At 39.8% G+C, this 17,240-nt stretch overlaps 2 protein-coding genes across 4 annotated transcripts; both read left to right on the plus strand.

The window, feature by feature from the left end:
- Positions 1 to 8,482: 8,482 nt before the first annotated feature.
- Positions 8,483 to 9,759, plus strand: LOC121970613 (FCS-Like Zinc finger 8-like). The gene is made up of 2 exons (XM_042521428.1): positions 8,483 to 9,222; positions 9,523 to 9,759. The coding sequence occupies exons 1-2, from the start codon at positions 8,483 to 8,485 to the stop codon at positions 9,578 to 9,580; spliced, it is 798 nt and encodes a 265-aa protein (XP_042377362.1). The 3' UTR covers positions 9,581 to 9,759.
- A 787-nt stretch (positions 9,760 to 10,546) lies between these two features.
- Positions 10,547 to 17,133, plus strand: LOC121970614 (protein NETWORKED 1B-like). Of its 3 annotated transcripts, none has more exons than XM_042521431.1 (7): positions 10,547 to 10,929; positions 11,333 to 11,387; positions 11,525 to 11,813; positions 12,105 to 13,486; positions 13,571 to 13,759; positions 14,237 to 15,748; positions 15,906 to 17,133. In XM_042521431.1, exons 3-7 carry the CDS (start codon positions 11,711 to 11,713, stop codon positions 16,932 to 16,934), a joined length of 4,215 nt encoding a protein of 1,404 aa, XP_042377365.1. In that variant the 5' UTR covers positions 10,547 to 10,929; positions 11,333 to 11,387; positions 11,525 to 11,710; the 3' UTR covers positions 16,935 to 17,133. The 3 variants fall into 3 exon arrangements, with proteins under 3 accessions (XP_042377365.1, XP_042377363.1, XP_042377364.1); XM_042521430.1 differs by having other exon boundaries at positions 10,553 to 10,599; positions 10,832 to 10,929; positions 12,105 to 13,759; XM_042521429.1 differs by having other exon boundaries at positions 12,105 to 13,759.
- The last annotated feature ends 107 nt before the right edge of the window (positions 17,134 to 17,240 follow it).

Below are 17,240 nucleotides of genomic sequence, written 5' to 3' on the forward strand. Positions count from 1 at the left end.
TAACATTATATGCAGAGGGCATATACACCACCATGAAATACGACCGGTGCGTTCTCATTAAGGGCTCATCTTCTAGAGATATAGCTAATTTTATTTGACCCAACGACTGAACTTTATTTCCAGTAAACCTATATAGACGAGTTACCATGGGCTGTAGCTCGCTCGGATCTATCTGCAACTGATCAAAAGTTTATTTGAAGATAATATTAATTGAACTATCAGTATCAATAAAAGTATGAGAAATGTTATAATTGACTATAACAACCTTGATTATTAATGCATCATCATGGGGCACTTCTACCCCCTCCAGATCTCTGAGTCCAAAACTAATTTCTGGTCCGACCGCCTTTTCTGCACTGCATCCCACAGTATGAATTTTCAATCGTTGAACATGTGATTTCCTCACTCGGTTAGAATTACCATCTGTCGGTCCTCCAACTATCATGTTAATATTACCCCGGGGCGCGTTGCTGTGATTTTTTTCTTGTCGAGCTGATGTTACTTCTTGTTGTGCCTGATCGGGTGCTTGAGCTTGCTCGTCTCTGAGTCCAAAACTAATTTCTGGTCCGACCGCCTTTTCTGCACTGCATCCCATAATATGAATTTTCAATCGTTGAACATGTGATTTCCTCACCCAATTAGAATCACCATCTGTCGGTCCTCCAGCTATCATGTTAATATTACCGCGGGGCGCATTGCTGTGATTTTTTCTTGTCGAGCTGATGTTACTTCTTGTTGTGCCTGATCGGGTGCTTGAGCTTGCTCGGCCGAGAGTGGTAGAACTCCTACCTGTAACTCAGCTATCCGGTACTCTAGCTTAAGAGGACTATCCTGCCTCAAGTATTGTCGATGATTTAGGGCTGGAGAACGCCGCTGATATCGAGGATTACGAGCTTGTTAATTTCTCAGGGTATAACAATTTTCTGTACTGTGGGTACTCATTAAATGATATGTACACCACCTTCGTGGGATCTCTTGAGGAACCCCCACGTGTTGCACAGCTTGAGATCACGGTTCAGGATGTCGTTGGGAAGGAACTGCGCGAGGCCCCTTGTGTGGCTGAGTAGGTACCACCAAACGTTCCACATTTGGAGCAGAAGTGGGAGTAGCAACTTCCTTTTTCCGAGCAGCTTGAGCTTCCTCCACATTAATAACTCAGTCGCTCACTCGATCAATAAATCAAAAATTAACCGGAGGGTTTCTGACCAAATTCTTAAAGAAATCATTATCATTAAGCCCTTGAGAAAAGGCGCTTACCAAGATCTCAGTGGTAGCCGTGGGTGCATCTATAGCTACCTGATTGAACCTTTTAATATAGGCTCAAATAGATTCCTTCGGCCCCTGCTTAATTGAAAAGAGACTTCAGGGGGTCTTGTGATATCGTCAATTATTGAAAAAATGATGAAGAAATACATTGCAAAACTCCTTGAAACAACTAATAGAATTATCTGGTAATCGCTTGAACCACCTTTGAGTTGCTCCTCCAAAGGTAGTAAAGAGCATTCGATATTTAACACCGTCGGTAAATTGTTGAAGGAGCGACACATTTTTGAATTTAAGAAGATGATATTCTAGATCAATTGTTCCAGAATATTCTCTGATATTTAAGTTTTGATAATGCTACGGCAAAGGATCATCCAGCACTCGCTGAGAAAATGGAGTAAAATTCTCTCAGGAGAACTATCACTGGCTACGATCTTCCCTTTGTGTTTATCCCGTATAGGTGCTTTGTTGAGACTATTGGTGGCCAGCTATCGAAGGAATTGAATGACCCTGCACAAATTAAAATGAAAAATACCCTTCTTTGACTTATAACTTAAACAAACACTTGCATAAATAATTAAATAAACAGAAAGACGAGGCTCACAGGATTTACTTGGTTACAACCGGGGAGGTTGTTAATCCACGAAAGTTGAAGCGCAATAAAGATCTCCTTCAAGTAGAGAAGCCTCTTACAGCATTCAAGCACAGAAAATGAGAAGCTAAACTAAACAATAAAAGCGTACAAGTGTTGAATATCAAATTGCTTGTTCTGTTTTCAAAAGCTTCTGGACCAAGGCTGTATTTATAGTCGTGGTCGGGGCGCCTGGAAGGGGATAAAACTTTATCCCCTTCGCAGCGGATCACGGTCAAATGTCATCTGGTCAAAAGTCGCATTCCGGGCGCTCGGTCCCTTAAAGTCAACAAAGTAGACTTTTTACAGTCTGGGCTCTCTGCTCCGATTCTGTTCGCCTTAGTCTAGATCTTCCGCTCTACTCGCTTGGGTGATTTCGGCCAACCGAAATAAGGCTCATCCGAATCCAATTTCGGCCTTCTCGAGCAAGCTTCCACTCCAGCTTTTCATCCCTCAGAATCGTCGCGTGCTTCCTTCTCGTCCGTCAGCGTACTCATCCACAGCTTTTCGTCCCTCGGACGCACGAGCCCATCGGCTCTCTCCCGTGCCGACCTTCTCGCTGGCTGCGTCTCTTGCTCCTCGAGTAATCTTTCGCTCCGGCTTCTCATCCCTCGGAAACACCACACGCTCCCTTCTCATCCGCCGGTGTACTCTTCCGCAGCACCTCGTCCCTCAGACGCACCGAGCCCGTCGACTCTCTTTCTCCAGTGTCGTCCTTCTCGCTAGCTGTGTCTTCCACTCAACTTCCTGCACTCCTAAGTTCATGCACACTTAGACACAAGGTCAAAACACCACATGATCTAACTTAACTTGTTTGATCACATCAAAACAACCTGGGGTTCCAATAATCTCCTCCTTTTTGATGTGAGCAACCCAAGTTAAATTAGGGTAAATCAACATAAATCAAGAGTAATAAATTTTGTATGAAAGTGCAAAAAATTGATTTACCTCCCCCTAGACTTAATATTTTCCTTCCCCCCCCCCCTGATCACATAGAAAAAGGGTTTCAAAAAAATCTAAGGGTAATAATTTTGAAAATTTTAAAAATTTCGAAGATTATTTTTGATATCACAAAATATTGCAATCATTTTTGAAAAAGAATTTTAAGCGGAAAAAAAATTCTAAGTTAGACAACTTTGGAAAATATTTGAGAATTTTCTAAAAATATTTGAATAATTATTTAAAGCAAAAAATATTTTTGTAAAAATTTTTAAGTGAAATTAAAGCAGAAAAAAAATTTCTAAGTTAAAAATTTTGCAAAAAAATTTTTGCAAGTAAAAATATTTTTAAGAATTTTTTAAAAAAATTGAGTAACCCTTTAAAGCATTATCTAATTTCAATTTAATGCTTTATCTGTTAGTCAATTAAACACTTTATTTTCAATATTTGACTTTCAAGCTGTGGCGAGGTAGTAGGCCTTCTTCATTATTGGATCATTAACCACTTCTAAACAAAACCTCATAAGGAAATTAAATGTTTAATTTTCTCGCTGAAAGTGCTAAATCTAAATTAAGGTTCAAGTAAGACAAAACTTAGGAACCCAATATAGGTTCCAGCCAACTGGATTAATTATATATTTCTTAGGGACATATTTATTTGAAATATTTCTAATTTGTCACTTATGGTATCTAAGGTACCAATTTAATCCATAAAACTTTCTAATATGTTGATTATTTGAATATGCATGATTTTTCAAAATATCTACTTGCATTTTCAAATTATCATTTTCTAATTTTAATTTATCATTTTCTACTTCTAATCTTTTAAGATCTTCCAACAGACGAGATTTATCTAAAGTTAATTTCAGCTTTTTATTTTATTTTTCTAGCATGCAACAATATTTAGTTAATAATTTAACAAATTTAAACATTTGGTCAGGTGGTAGAGACTGTACCTGACTTACTTTGTCGATCTCTGATCCTCCCCCTGTAGAGCTGCTTTCCTCCGAAGATTCTCTCCCTTCATCGATGCTCATCTAGGATGAGCTTTCTGTATCCTCGGGAAGGAGTTCGGCTATAAGGGTTGTCCTGGCAATTTCTTCGGTCTCCGATTCTTCTGACGACGACTCGATGTCCATCGAGGAGTCGGATTCGGCTTCAATCGGTTCTTCGTGGAGCTTCAAGAATTTTACCCAGAGTTCTTTTGCACTTTGATAGTTGTCGATTCTGTTGAGATCCTCCACTGGTAGTACACTTATGAGATGATATACAGCCTTATCGTTTGACATGAAATCGTCGCGCTGCTCTTTGGTCCAGAGATGTTTTTCAATTTCTTCTTCGTTCGCATTCTTTGGTGGTTCATAACCATATTTCATTATTAGTAAAAATGTCGAAATCTGTTTTAAGAAATAGCTCCATTCGTCGCTTCCAAAATGCGAGCTCCCCCTCGAACGTTGGTGGAGATATGTTAGCTCCGACCATCTCGTTACTTCAGTCGACGGTTAGTCCTTCTAAGACGTCGTGGTTCTGATACCACTTGTTGGGACCGTTGGTGGCCGGCTATCGAAGGGATTGAATGATCCTGCACAAATTAAAACCAAAATACCCTTCTCTGACTTATAACTTAAACAAACACTTGCATAAATAATTAAATAAACAGAAAGACGAGACTCACCGAATTTACTTGGTTACGACCGGGGAGGTTGTTAATCCACGGAAGTTGAAACGCAATAAAGATCTCCTTCAGCGGAGAAGCCTCTCACAGCATTCAAGCACAGAAAATGAAAAGCTAAACTAAACAATAGAAGCGTACAAGTGTTGAATTTCAAATTTGTTGTTCTGTTTTTAAAAGCTTCTGGACCAAGGCTGTATTTATAGCCTTGGTCGGGAAGCTTGGAGGGTTTCAGGCACTTGGAAGGGGATAAAGTTTTATCCCCTTCGTAGTGGATCACGATCAAATGACATCTAATCAAAAGTCGCATTCCGGGCGCCCGAACCCTTAAAGTCAACTTTGTTGACTTTTTACGATTTAGGCTCTCTGCTCCAGTTCTGTTTGCCTCAGTCTAGATCTTCCGCTCCGCTCGCTTGGGTGATTTTGGCCAACCAAAATAACGCTCACCCGAATCCAATTTCGGTCTTCTCAAGCAAGCTTTCGCTCTGACTTCTCGTCCCTCGGAATCATTGTCTGCTTCCTTCTCGTTCGCCAGCGTACTCATCCACAGTTCTTCGTCCCTCGGACGCACCGAGCCCGTCAGCTCTCTCCCATGCCGACCTGCTCGCTAGCTGCGTCTCTTGCTCCTCGAGTAATCTTCCGCTTCGGCTTCTCGTCCCTCGGAAACACTGCACGCTCCCTTCTCGTCCGCCGGTGTACTCTTCCGCAGCACCTCGTCCCTCAGACGCACCGAGCTCGTCAGCTCTCTTTCTCCAATGTCGTCCTTCTTGCTAGTTGTGTCTTCCACTCGACTTCCTGCACTCCTAAGTTCATGCACACTTAGACATAAGATTCAAAACACCACAGAACCTAACTTAACTTGTTTGATCACATCAAAACAACCTAGGGTTCCAACACGCTTCTCCAAAAGATTCTTATGGAGCTTCCCTTCGTCCTCCTTGCTCAAAAGGTGTATGAAGAAATACTCGAGGGCGTCGAACTGGGGAGAGAGGAGTAGGAAGCAAACAAGTAGGATCCTCCTCCTCTCCCCTTCTCGCCCTTGGATAAGCGGTTGTTGATATTGTTGGATTTAGAGCTACAAGCAATGCCCCACAGCATTAACTTGTTGTTGTTACTGCAATATTTTCTATATTCTAGTGTTGATGAGTAACTCTATATCTTCTTACATCATAGTTATGGTGTTAGGTTTCCCAGCTTCTTCTATCTCGTAGCTTCAAATTCAGGTGAAGATTCCAACAGACGATGTCAAATTTGTTCCTGTCTGAAATCTGTGAGAAGGTGCGTTGGCTTCGATGAACTAGGGTTTCTAGGACGATGAACTCCTAAAGATATGGAAGAACTCCTCAACGATCCTACGCACAGTGAGATGAGCCAACAAAGTGTTAGTGATCTAAGACCGGGGTGGGGATCCTTGGCTAGGTCCTCCGATGCTCAAGTCAGTTCCTCTCTCGAAGGTGGAAGAAGAAGGAGAAGAAGAAGAAGTGTAGTAACTGAAGTACTTAGAAACAGAGTTTCAGATGTGAGAACTTGCTTACCTTGCCAACGAAGAGGATCCTCCTTTTTATACTATCTCATATAACCTCCGTAATTATGAGGTGACCCCTAGTTTGTTAGAATTTGTTAGAAGATGAAATCATACTTTACGTTTCATGCAATAATCCTTTAAGGAATCTTTTTTTAGCCCAAATGTACCTTTTTTGTTGTTTGTGACTTATATTCCTAATGAAGTATGCATAAGAACACGTCACTGTAACTATAGAAGCTTCTAGAGAATATTTCCCGTCAAATCTGCCAAGTTGTCATACTTGTGTGTTATCTTCTGTTACACATGTTTCCTTCGATCGTTCAAGCCATCACATATATTATGAGAATACCCTCTGTTAAGCATGTTCTGGTCGATCATTCAAGTCGATCGCATATATACTGAGAATACCATCTGTTAAGCATGCATGTCTTGACCGGTCGCTCAAGCCGGTCGCACATATACTGAAAATACCTTCTGTTAAACATGTTTAGGCCGAGAATGTATTAAAAGCTATATAAGGCTAAGTGTCTTTATGCTCGGTCGGCCTTTATCCGGCCTAGCGCATGTAAACACATTGGTGCTCGCTCGGTCTTCATTCGGCCGATAATATACTAAAAGTTGTATAAAACTAAGTGCCTTTATGCTTGGCCGGGCTTTGTTCGGTCGAGCACATGTAAGCACATTAGTGCTCGCTTGGCCTTCACTCGGCCGGTAATATACTGAAAATTGTATAAGGCTATGTGCCTTTATGTTCGGCCAAGCTTTGTTTGGCCGAGCACATGTAAGCACATTAGTGATCGCTTGACCTTCACTCGGGCGATAATATACTGAAAGTTATATAAAACTAAGTGTCTTTATGCTCAGCTGGACTTTGTTCGACCGAGCACATATAAGCACATTGGTGCTCACTCGACCTTCATTCAACTGATAATATATTAAAAGCTTTGTAAGATCAAGTACCTTTCCGCTCGATCAGGCTTCGCCTGACCGAGCGCCTACAAAAAGCCTTTTATTTGGTCGTTCATTATTTTATTACTCCTACATTCACCCAGCTATAGATCCTTCCTATCTTTTTCGATCATGACTTCTACTTCATTCGACATGCCAACCTATCATATATATATATATATATATATACCTCCTCTATTCAAGTTGGAAATCATATCCTCCATTGGATTTGAAAGAAATTATCATCCCTAATTCTGAATTTTCAAATAATAATATTAATATTTAGAGTTTGATGAGAATGAGACACTTAAATATAAAATAGATGATTATTAATTGTAATAAAAAAGATGATTATACTCATGTCAAGTGTTTCTCATAGTTCGTCATCAAATTATATAAAAAAAGATAAATTATAAGATCAACTTATAACCGACCACTAACTTAACTAAAAGATAAGAAATTTATTTCTCAAGAACATGTACATATAGATGATTAGTAAAAATAGACCGAGAATAATAAATGAAACTTATATTATAGGATATCCCACGTAAAAATTATATATATTTTTGGTTGATATAAACACGTTTAACTATTAAAAAAATTTAAAGAGTGCATTTTGATAATTCATATAAATATTAAAAGGTTTTTCTTCATATTAATAAAATAGTAAGGTGCATTTTGGAGGAGGGCAGCTAAAACTCTTAAAACAAATGAAAATAAAAGTCGTATTTTGAAAATTTTATTTATTCATTCCCCACGGCCATAAGTTTCAGAGCCATTCCTGCAAAAAATATTCAGCAAAAAAAAAATAATAACTACGACATTAATTGCAGTCACGATTGCACAAAAGCTGAAGATCGCGACAATAATGGAGGATACGGGCGAGGAAAATGGCATCAGGTTTGGGCCGTCGTAACAGAGGCAAATGCATTACGGCAACAACTCCTCCGTCCTCGCCGGGATTCCAATCGTATCGCGCCAGCCCTTTAGATACGCAGCCTCGCCCCTGTTCATCTCCATCTCGCCCGACGCCCTCTCCCAGCTCGACCACGAAGTCGAAAGGAGCGACCTTTCGGACGATTTCGCTATCGGAGCGGTTCCTTTTTCCCCAAATCGGAAGCGGAAAGGAGTCATCTTGCTGAACTTTTAGGTCGAAATCGATCCGCTCGAAGTAGTTCCTTTTTCCCATCCGAACCGGAAAGGAGCATCTTTTTTAACTTTTTAAGTCACAATCTAAACCCTTTTCTCGAGTTTCGGAACCAACCTAAACCAGATAGATCCTTTACGCGCTTCAAGTTCTTATTGTTGCTGTGTCACTCCGGCGACGAAGAAAAAGGCAGATTTTATTCTGAATACTGAAGAGAATCTAACGCCCGTATCTTGTGAGTTTGATTTCATTCATCTTATTTTTATTTAGTTCTCAGACTTTCCTTGTTAATCAAAAGGGTGAATCGGAATTCAGAATGAATCACTCTTACCTTTCGTGTTCAGATTAAAGATTTACTATGTTGAAGAGGAGATCCAGATCGGTAGGCGGCAAGGAGGGCTTCACGATGTCTGATTCGAACTCTCCTCAATCTCCCTCTGCGAGCAATAACTTCAGCAAGCTCGCTGCTTCCTCCCATTTGCTCTTCCGGAGCTTCTCCTCCAAGAGGTTCGCAGACATCGAGGCAGCCGTGAGCCCGACCTCCATACTCGAGACCCGGCCCTTCTCCTCCTTCTGCAGCATCTCGAACTCCGATAGGCAGACAAAGAAGCCTCCTTTTGACGCCGTCGAGCCCATCGGCCTTGGCATAGTCGACGCACTCAATGGGGAAAAAGCCAGAAAGAACTCCGAGCGCAGAATGGTCATCTTTGGGTCGCAATTGAGCGTTCGGATTCCCTCCAATGGCTCTGTCGAGTTTCCGAATTCTCCAATCGAGTTCGGGGTCAAGAACAAGGAGTCTCAATTGGCTCTCTTCTCCCTCGCCCGGAAATCCTCCGGCCATGAGGTACCTACCGTCTCTGGGTCCATCTCCATGAGTGAGATGGAGCTCTCGGAAGACTACACTCGTGTGATCTCACACGGGCCAAATCCGAAAACCACTCACATCTTCGGCAATCGCATCGTGGCGAGCTGCGGCGATGAATCCAGCACCACAAGGAAGGAGAATTACCATGGCGCTGATTCCGCAGATGGATTTTTGACTTCTTGCCATGCATGCAAGAGGATTCTTGGAGAAGGGATCGATATCTTTATATACAGGTCAGTGTTCTTCGAACTTCTGCTTGAAACAAAGTTACTGAAATCTCTAGAGTTCGCCATGATCCCTGTCGATTACTTCTGTGATTCTGATCACCATGCAAAACTGTAACAGTTCTCCGATGATTAAGTATTTGTTAGTGTGATAATTGAACAAGCTGTTTTATTCAAATTCTGTGATAATTGAAGTAATATCACTGCTCATGGATCGCCATGATTAACCAAGATTAAACACTACTTTCTCTGTTCATTGTAAGGTGTTCTATCATTTGTATGGTAACATTTCAGTAATGTTTCTTTCAGAGGGGAGAAAGCATTTTGCAGCATCGAGTGTCGGCAACGCGAGATAGGATATCGATGAAGGTGTCTTCGCGAATTCCTCACCGGATTTATCATCTTCTAATGGAGGTAGAATTAGAATGTTGTGATGGATCAGGCTGTTCATTGCTGAAAGAGAGACTTGCAAGGATAGTATCAAACTGTTTCTTTCCTTTTTGGCTCACAATTCTCAAGTTATTATGATTTGTGAACCATTTTTCTGGATGCTTTTGTGTTGTTGTTCAAGATAAACTTTCAATAAATTATTGAAAGTGCGATTAACTAGTTGTTTATGACAAAGTGCCAAATTTTGCAGAATATAAAGGACAACGAATAGAGGGAGGGAGATCATTGAATTATGCAATAATTGTCCAGTTGAGTTGTGCAATTTATTTTATATTTTAAAGATATTATTTTTTTATCACTATATGAATTTAAAAATTAAAATGCATCCACCAGAAGGGAGATGCGATTTGATATATAATACTATCATATCCTTTTGTTTTCATCACCAAATTGTACAAAAAATATATATATATATATTATATTTTATCAAAAAGAAAGGAAACAATAGACTACAAAAAGTAGATTGGAATGAGAAGACAAGAATAAATGATATGTTCTTGTATCATTTAAATACAAAAAAGAGTTTAATATATTACAGAAAAATAAAAGCGAGAAAATAATAAAAAATAAAAAAAGGTGATTGGATGCCTGCCATAGGTCGGTGTGAAGGGGCCCAGTTGGTGTGGAGTCGCAATGATAAGTCAAGCAATGCTTGTGCTAGGCCTAACACAATCTAACCCGAACCGAGTTAGACGTAGCTCGCAGGCAACCGAAGTTCAGCTCGAGCCGAGTCAGACATAGCTCGAGGGCAACCCAAACTCGGGCACGACCCATCGACGCCTTGACGCGACTGCAACGGAGAGAGGCAGAAGAGGACAAGAACAGCCCAGCAGCCAACAAGGACTGCTCCCCTTTTGCCACTACTTTATTGTACTCATTAACTTGCAGTGGTGCAGCTGCGCCGACGCGGCGGAGAAAAAATTGCTACACGAATTGGTATGCTGTTGTTGTTGTTTTTTTTTGATTCTTCATTCACCGCGTCGTTAAATTGATCGGGGCAGTAATTTCCAATCGCATCCTCCGCAAATCCACCAACTTCGCCTCCTGAATCCCTCTGCATTTCCTCCACTGTTTCTTTGTCTCTTTCGCCGTCTCTTCTTTGTTTTTTTGGGATGCTTTTCTTGTCTGCTCGTTGATTTTTTTTTTTGCCGGAGCGGGAGATGTGCAGCGGAGAAATGGGATGAATCTGGGTGAGAAAAGCAGCTGGATCTGGAAGAACGGCTGCTGGATGATCAACTTTGGGAGGAAGAATGATTTCTGCTCACGGTATGATTATATATACATATTCTTCTTCCCACTTTGTTTTCGCTCGGAGACTGATTTCAATTTCTATTTGGGGGTTTTTGGCTTTCTCTTTGATGCTGAAGATTTTTTCTATGCTACTTCTCCTCCTCTATGTTCGAGTTCTTGGATAAAGTTGCCCTAGATCTCCAGTCTCGCGCCAGCAGGAGATTATATTTCCATCATCGCCTTAGTTTTTTTTTCTTCTTTTTTTGGCACTCAAATCAAAGCTTGAGTAAGTGTTTGAGAAGTTGCAGAGCGAAGTGAAGTAGACGATTCAACTTCAGGCGACCAACTAAATCACTAATCACAGTTTTATATTGCATCAGACACTGAGAAAAAAACAAACAAACAAATGATCTCTAAATGCATTCATTGTTTGTTACAGAAAACAAGCGTGTTGGATTGCCTGAGAAGATTGATTGCTACCTTTCAACTTCAGGGTTAGAGAATATATCATTTTCTTTTCATCTTTCATTGATGTCTTTACGTTTACTAATCATGCTTTTACTTTTGTGGATGGTGTTGGTGGATGAATTTTTATTGTGTTTTAAGTGTGACTTTGTCATGTTCTTCTCAGATGGTTCTATAAGCCATGAAGTCGGAAGCACACACTGCATGATCTTCAACTTCTTTCTCATATGCTTCATCAAAATGTTGTATCATTAATGTCTGCTACTGAAATTGATCTTCTTCGTTGTTGGAAATCTTTTGTTGAGCATATGTGAGATTGCAGAAGATTTTAGTTGCCTTGGTAACAGTCAACATGGCAACATTGTCAGAAGCTGAATCCAGACGCTTGTATTCATGGTGGTGGGATAGTCATATCATCCCCAAGCACTCCAAATGGCTGCAGGATAATCTTGCAGGCAATGCTTTTGACTCTCTTCTTTGTCTAGGTTGACAGCAAGAATTGATGAATTTTGTAGGTTGAATCGAGCTTTCTACTTCTATAATTTCCTAAACTATAGTGGAGCATGAATATATAATTATTCATATAGTCAAAGACCAAAATTCACAAGCATTAATTGTTATACATATAAATATAACTCAGTAATAGGAAGCATAGTTCCCAAAAAGATCATTTAAGTTTTAGCTGTTTTATCCTGATACATTATTCAATGTTAATGATGGAACATCATTTACACTTGCCGTTGCAGACATAGATGACAAGGTAAAAGCCATGATCAGACTTGTAGAAGAAGATGCTGATTCTTTTGCGAAAAAAGCAGAAATGTACTTCAAGAAACGTCCTGAGCTTATGAAATTGGTAGAGGAATTTTACCGTGGCTACCGTGCGCTGGCAGAACGATATGATCATGCGACTGGGGCACTTCGTCAGGCTCACCGAACTATAGCTGAAGCATTTCCTAACCAAATTCCTTTCGACTTGTTCGATGAGTACCTATCCCTGGATGCAGAGACAAATAATCCTGAAATGCCGCAAGGAAATTCACATGCAGATCATGCAGATAATGATCTTGATGCAACTTTCATGGAGAGTGAGGAAGGCAAAGTTTCAGAGTATAGATTACTTCAGAAAGAAATAGTGAGGCTGTCGACTGAAAACCAGGAGCTGAAGAAGCAAATTAGTTTGGAATCAGCACGTGCTGATAAAAATGAAGGGGAAGTTCAACGCCTAAAAGAGATCTACTCTGCAGCAAAATTTGAAAAAGAAGAATCACTTACTCGATATCTGGAGTCTATGACGAGAATATCTGACTTGGAAGATGAAGTCTCTCACACCAAAGCTGAGCTTAAGAAACTCGGTGAGGAGATGATCTTAGGAGCTACATGTTTAAACAACACCGAGGAACGGAGGCTTGCCTTGGAGAAGGCTAATCGATCATTAAATTTGGAACTTGACCTCCTAAAGAAAAAAATGGAGCATCAACAGGAGGAGCTAAACCAAAAGGGGCTGGAGCTGGAAATCCTCAATGTCTCCTTAGAAGATAAAGATCAAAGAAACGTGGAAGCTGAGATAGCTTGCCAATTGATTAAAAAGAGGCATACCGATACCCTTGAAGAGATGAGGCATCAGGTACTGGAGCTCGAAATGGAAGTTGAGAAACTGAAGGATGTGGATGAAGAACTTAAGAAGATCAGGGAGGAGAATGTGAAGCTAATTGAGGAACAATTTTCGTCTTCTCTAAAAATATTTAGCCTGCAGGATGAGAATTTTTTCCTGATGGATTTGAAAAGGAAACTTGAAGATGAAGCTGATCTTCATATGGATGAAAAGGAAGCTCTTCAGATACAACTAGATTGTCTTACACAAGAAAGAGATGATTTGGTAGTTAAGTGTCATGCACTTACAGATGAACTTCAGGGAGTTAATTTAAATGTAGAATCCCTTCAGACCTTAATAGAGGATTTGAGGGATGCAAACCTTGAACTTAGGGATACAATCATGGAAAATGAGGACGAAAGAACTCTTTACATGCTTAACCTAAACCATAAGCAAACAATGTCAAAGGAGATTCAAGTATTAGAAGCTACACTTTCGAACGTAAATGCTGAATTAGACAGATTAAGAAGGAAGGTAGATGAATTAGAAGACTCCTCTGCTCATTTGTGTGGTAGGATATCCATATATCTAGCTGAAAAGGCATCACTTTTGTCACAGTTGAAGGCTGCAAATCAGCAAATAGAGAAGCTCTCAAAGAAAAATGCATTCCTAGAGAACTCCCAATCTGATATGAATGTTGAACTCGAGGATTTGAGAAGAAAGTTGAAGAGTGCGAAAGAATCCTGCAAGTCTCTTGGCAATGAGAAATTACGTCTTCTTTCTGAGAACAGCACGCTCAAATCACAGGTAAACATAACTTCTGGAAGCTGATTAAGGTATCTAAAATACTAATTTCTTTTTCCATTCTCCTATTCTGGAATTATTTCTTGATTGATTTTGTGGTTGTGACTTCAGTTTATATTTTGTTGCATCATGTAGAAACATGTTCAGAAATTAGTATAACAAACATGGAAAATGCTAACATTGATGTCCTAGACTATTTAAAGTAATAAAAAAAATACATTATTCAAAAGCAATTAGGTGAAGAAGCTCTAAGAAGATAAATTGAAAGTATGAACATCTCGAAAGACAATTAATAACTTCTACAGTTAACATTAATTTAAGAGAGATGAATATTGTTGAGGTATGTAAAATAGGATACCAGATTCAAATATAATTAGCGATATAGCCCTGTATGTACTTAAATGGAAGGATAAGATCCATGAAGCTGATCACAAGAAGTTGGAACTAATACACTTGTTGTCTCTATTTTTATTGCATCAGGTTGAAAGCTTTAAACAGAATCTGCAGAGCTTGGAAGGCAGGTATTCTGAGATAGAGAGCAAAAGCACTAACCTAGAGAGGGAGAAAGATTCAATCCTTCGTCAAATAGAAGAACTGCAAGATTTATTAATCATGGAAAAGAAAGAAAACCGTAACATTTTTCAGTCTAGCAAAATTCAACAGAATGCATTAGAAAATCAGATATTGCACCTTCAGGGACAAGCTAGGCAATGGGAGGAGAATTTTCAAATGGAACATCACCACATTGTAGATGCTCAGATCGAAATTTTCATATTGCAGAAATGCTTAAGTGATATGAGAGAGGTGAACTTGAACTTATCGTTCTCATCTCAAAAACAGGAATATGAATTAAGATGTGCTGAGAAACTTATGCTGAAGCTTGAGCAGGAATGCTTGAAACTGGAGAGTAAGATAACATCTTTAACAGAACATAACACGAAAGTAAGGGACTGGCTACACGTGATAATAAGATCACTTAGGAAGGATCTTGAGCATGCTTCTTTAGACAATAGCGAAGATGAATTAGTTTTGCAGCTTATATTGCGTGAACTGAAACAAATGCAACAGACTAATTCAGAGGTCCAGGATGAAAAGCAGTATATGTTTCAGGAGAAATCAGCTGTCATTAACCTTCTACAGCAGTTTGGGAAGTATGTCACAGAACTAAGAGAAGAGAAGACCATTCTTGAGAGAGAATCTGAAGTAAGAGCAGAGAATCTCACCCAGATAAAATGCAAGAATGCTGAAATCCTTGCAACGAGTGAACTTCTGAGGAACGAGATGCAGGCAAGCAACGAACGAGAAGAAGCCTTGAAAATTGAAGTGGATTTGCTATTCAGACAGTTAGCTTGTCTACAAAAAACTCACAGCACATTACAAACTGATTGCTTTGAGGCACTGGAAGAAAATAAGTCTCTCTGTAGGAAGCTATATAACTCGAGAGACAATGATGACAAACTGGAAGAGGAGAACAATCTTCTTATGGAATTTATTGCTTTGGACTGCCTTTCTGTGGTGTGTAGGAGTCTTATCTCAGAGATAAATTCAGCTCTGAATCTATTGATTAATGAAAATAACAATCTCCACAAGTCCAACAGCAAGCTTGAACTGGAGAACACGCTCGTCAATGGGAAAATAGTAATGCTTGAAGATGAAAACACACATCTGAAGGACTCGTTGGCTGACCTAAAAGAGTGCAGAGGTGATTTGCTAGAAGTCCAGTATAATGTCAATCATGCTATAAGTGTTAGTGCAAAAGAACAAATGGAAATTCTCCAGGAGGAAATCACAGTAAAAAATTCAACTATACATGAGTTGGAGAAAAAGATTTATGTCCTCGAAGGAGAAACAATTGGACTAAGAAGCGATTTGAATGAGTATTCACTGTTTTTGGAGTCCCTCTGGGATGACATTGCAATCCTAGAAGATCTCACACTTTCCCTTGTGAGGCGGTATTCTACTTCAACTTCAATAAATACGATAAAAGAGGAGGTATGTTCACACTTTCCTTTCAACGAAGTGAGAAATGTTTTAGTTTCATTTATCTGAAGTTCTTTCTTATGTTCATCTTACTGCAGTAAGAGTTTTGAGAACTTAGTCAATTAGATTACGTGGATGTTTGATGATGATACGGATGTTGTTTATTCAGGATGATCAGTTTCAGTCTTCTCCCTATACCAAGAGGGGCCAAGAAGAAGATAAGGAAGAATTTAGTGCCACCGGACCTATGGGACCTCAAAAACTGCAAGATTTGCACAACAAGGTGAAGCTGCTTCAGGAGGCTGTGATGGATACAGGAAATGTTCTGGTGCTTGAACGATTAGATTCGAGTGCTAGTTTGGATGCTGCATGGAAAGAAATTGAAGGGTTAAAAACGACGGGAGCCTCTGACAACGACATCGCTAGATCAAAGTATAAGCAGCTCATGAGCGACATACAAATCGATATCGTTTTGAATTCTCCAAGGTACAAGAACGGTGTTCTTTCCCATGGCCTAAGAAACTCTAAAGAGGCTGGTGAACTGTGGGGAAAATATGAAGAGGGGTGCAGCACCCAAAATCAGAGCTACCGAACTGCAGAAATGGAAGGAAAGCTATTTGATAAAGAATGCATCGGCAAGCTAGAACTCCCTGAGAAAGTAGAATCATGTCGTGACTGGAACAGAAAGGTCTTAGATAGACTCTTTTCTGATGCACAGAGGTTGCTGCTTCTGCAAGCGGGTATAAAGGAACTACAGAAGAACATGGAAACACCTGAAAGGATCAACCAGCCTACTAGATCAGAGCTCCATGCCTTCGGCATGCAATTGAAAGACACCGAGGGAACCATATCAGAGCTCATTGAAGTTAATGGTAATTTGAGAAAGCAAGTGGAAGACCTTTTTGCTTCCCCTGACGATCAGTCAGAGAAGAAGGCTAGTCACAGCAAAAGGCAGAAGCAAATCTCCGACTGGGCACAGAAGGTGTCTGAGAAAATCGGAAGGTTGGAATTGGAGATGAAGAAGATTCAATACGGTTTACTGAAATTGAAAGATGAAAATGCAAATAAAAGAATGAGGACGATGAAACGGAGAGCTGGGATTCGTCTGAGGGAATACATCTATGGAAGGAGAAACAACAGGAGACAGAAGGAAGGTTCTTCCTGCAGCTGTTTGAGGCCTGCAGAGAACAGTGACTAACCCTCGTCCATGCTTGTTTTAATGGCTTTTATGTGCTTCTTTATGTAGTAGTTATCGTGAGTTGATTTAGGTAAATATATGAAAGTGCAATGTCATTTACTAATTTGAGGGTTTGTATATTTATTGTAGCTTTCATGTAGGTAAGAAACTTATGGAGCTCAAATATCTATTTGTATTGATTTTATGCATTTATTATTTAGTTTTTTTTTCCTCAGTTTTCTTCTTGAAAGGATGGTTGGAAATTTCTTCCACCATAATTTTCATCCAAAGATACAATAGAATCCAACACGAAATGGCAATGCAGAA

Source organism: Zingiber officinale, chromosome 4A (genome assembly GCF_018446385.1).
Source record: "Zingiber officinale cultivar Zhangliang chromosome 4A, Zo_v1.1, whole genome shotgun sequence".
Lineage (NCBI taxonomy): Eukaryota > Viridiplantae > Streptophyta > Magnoliopsida > Zingiberales > Zingiberaceae > Zingiber > Zingiber officinale.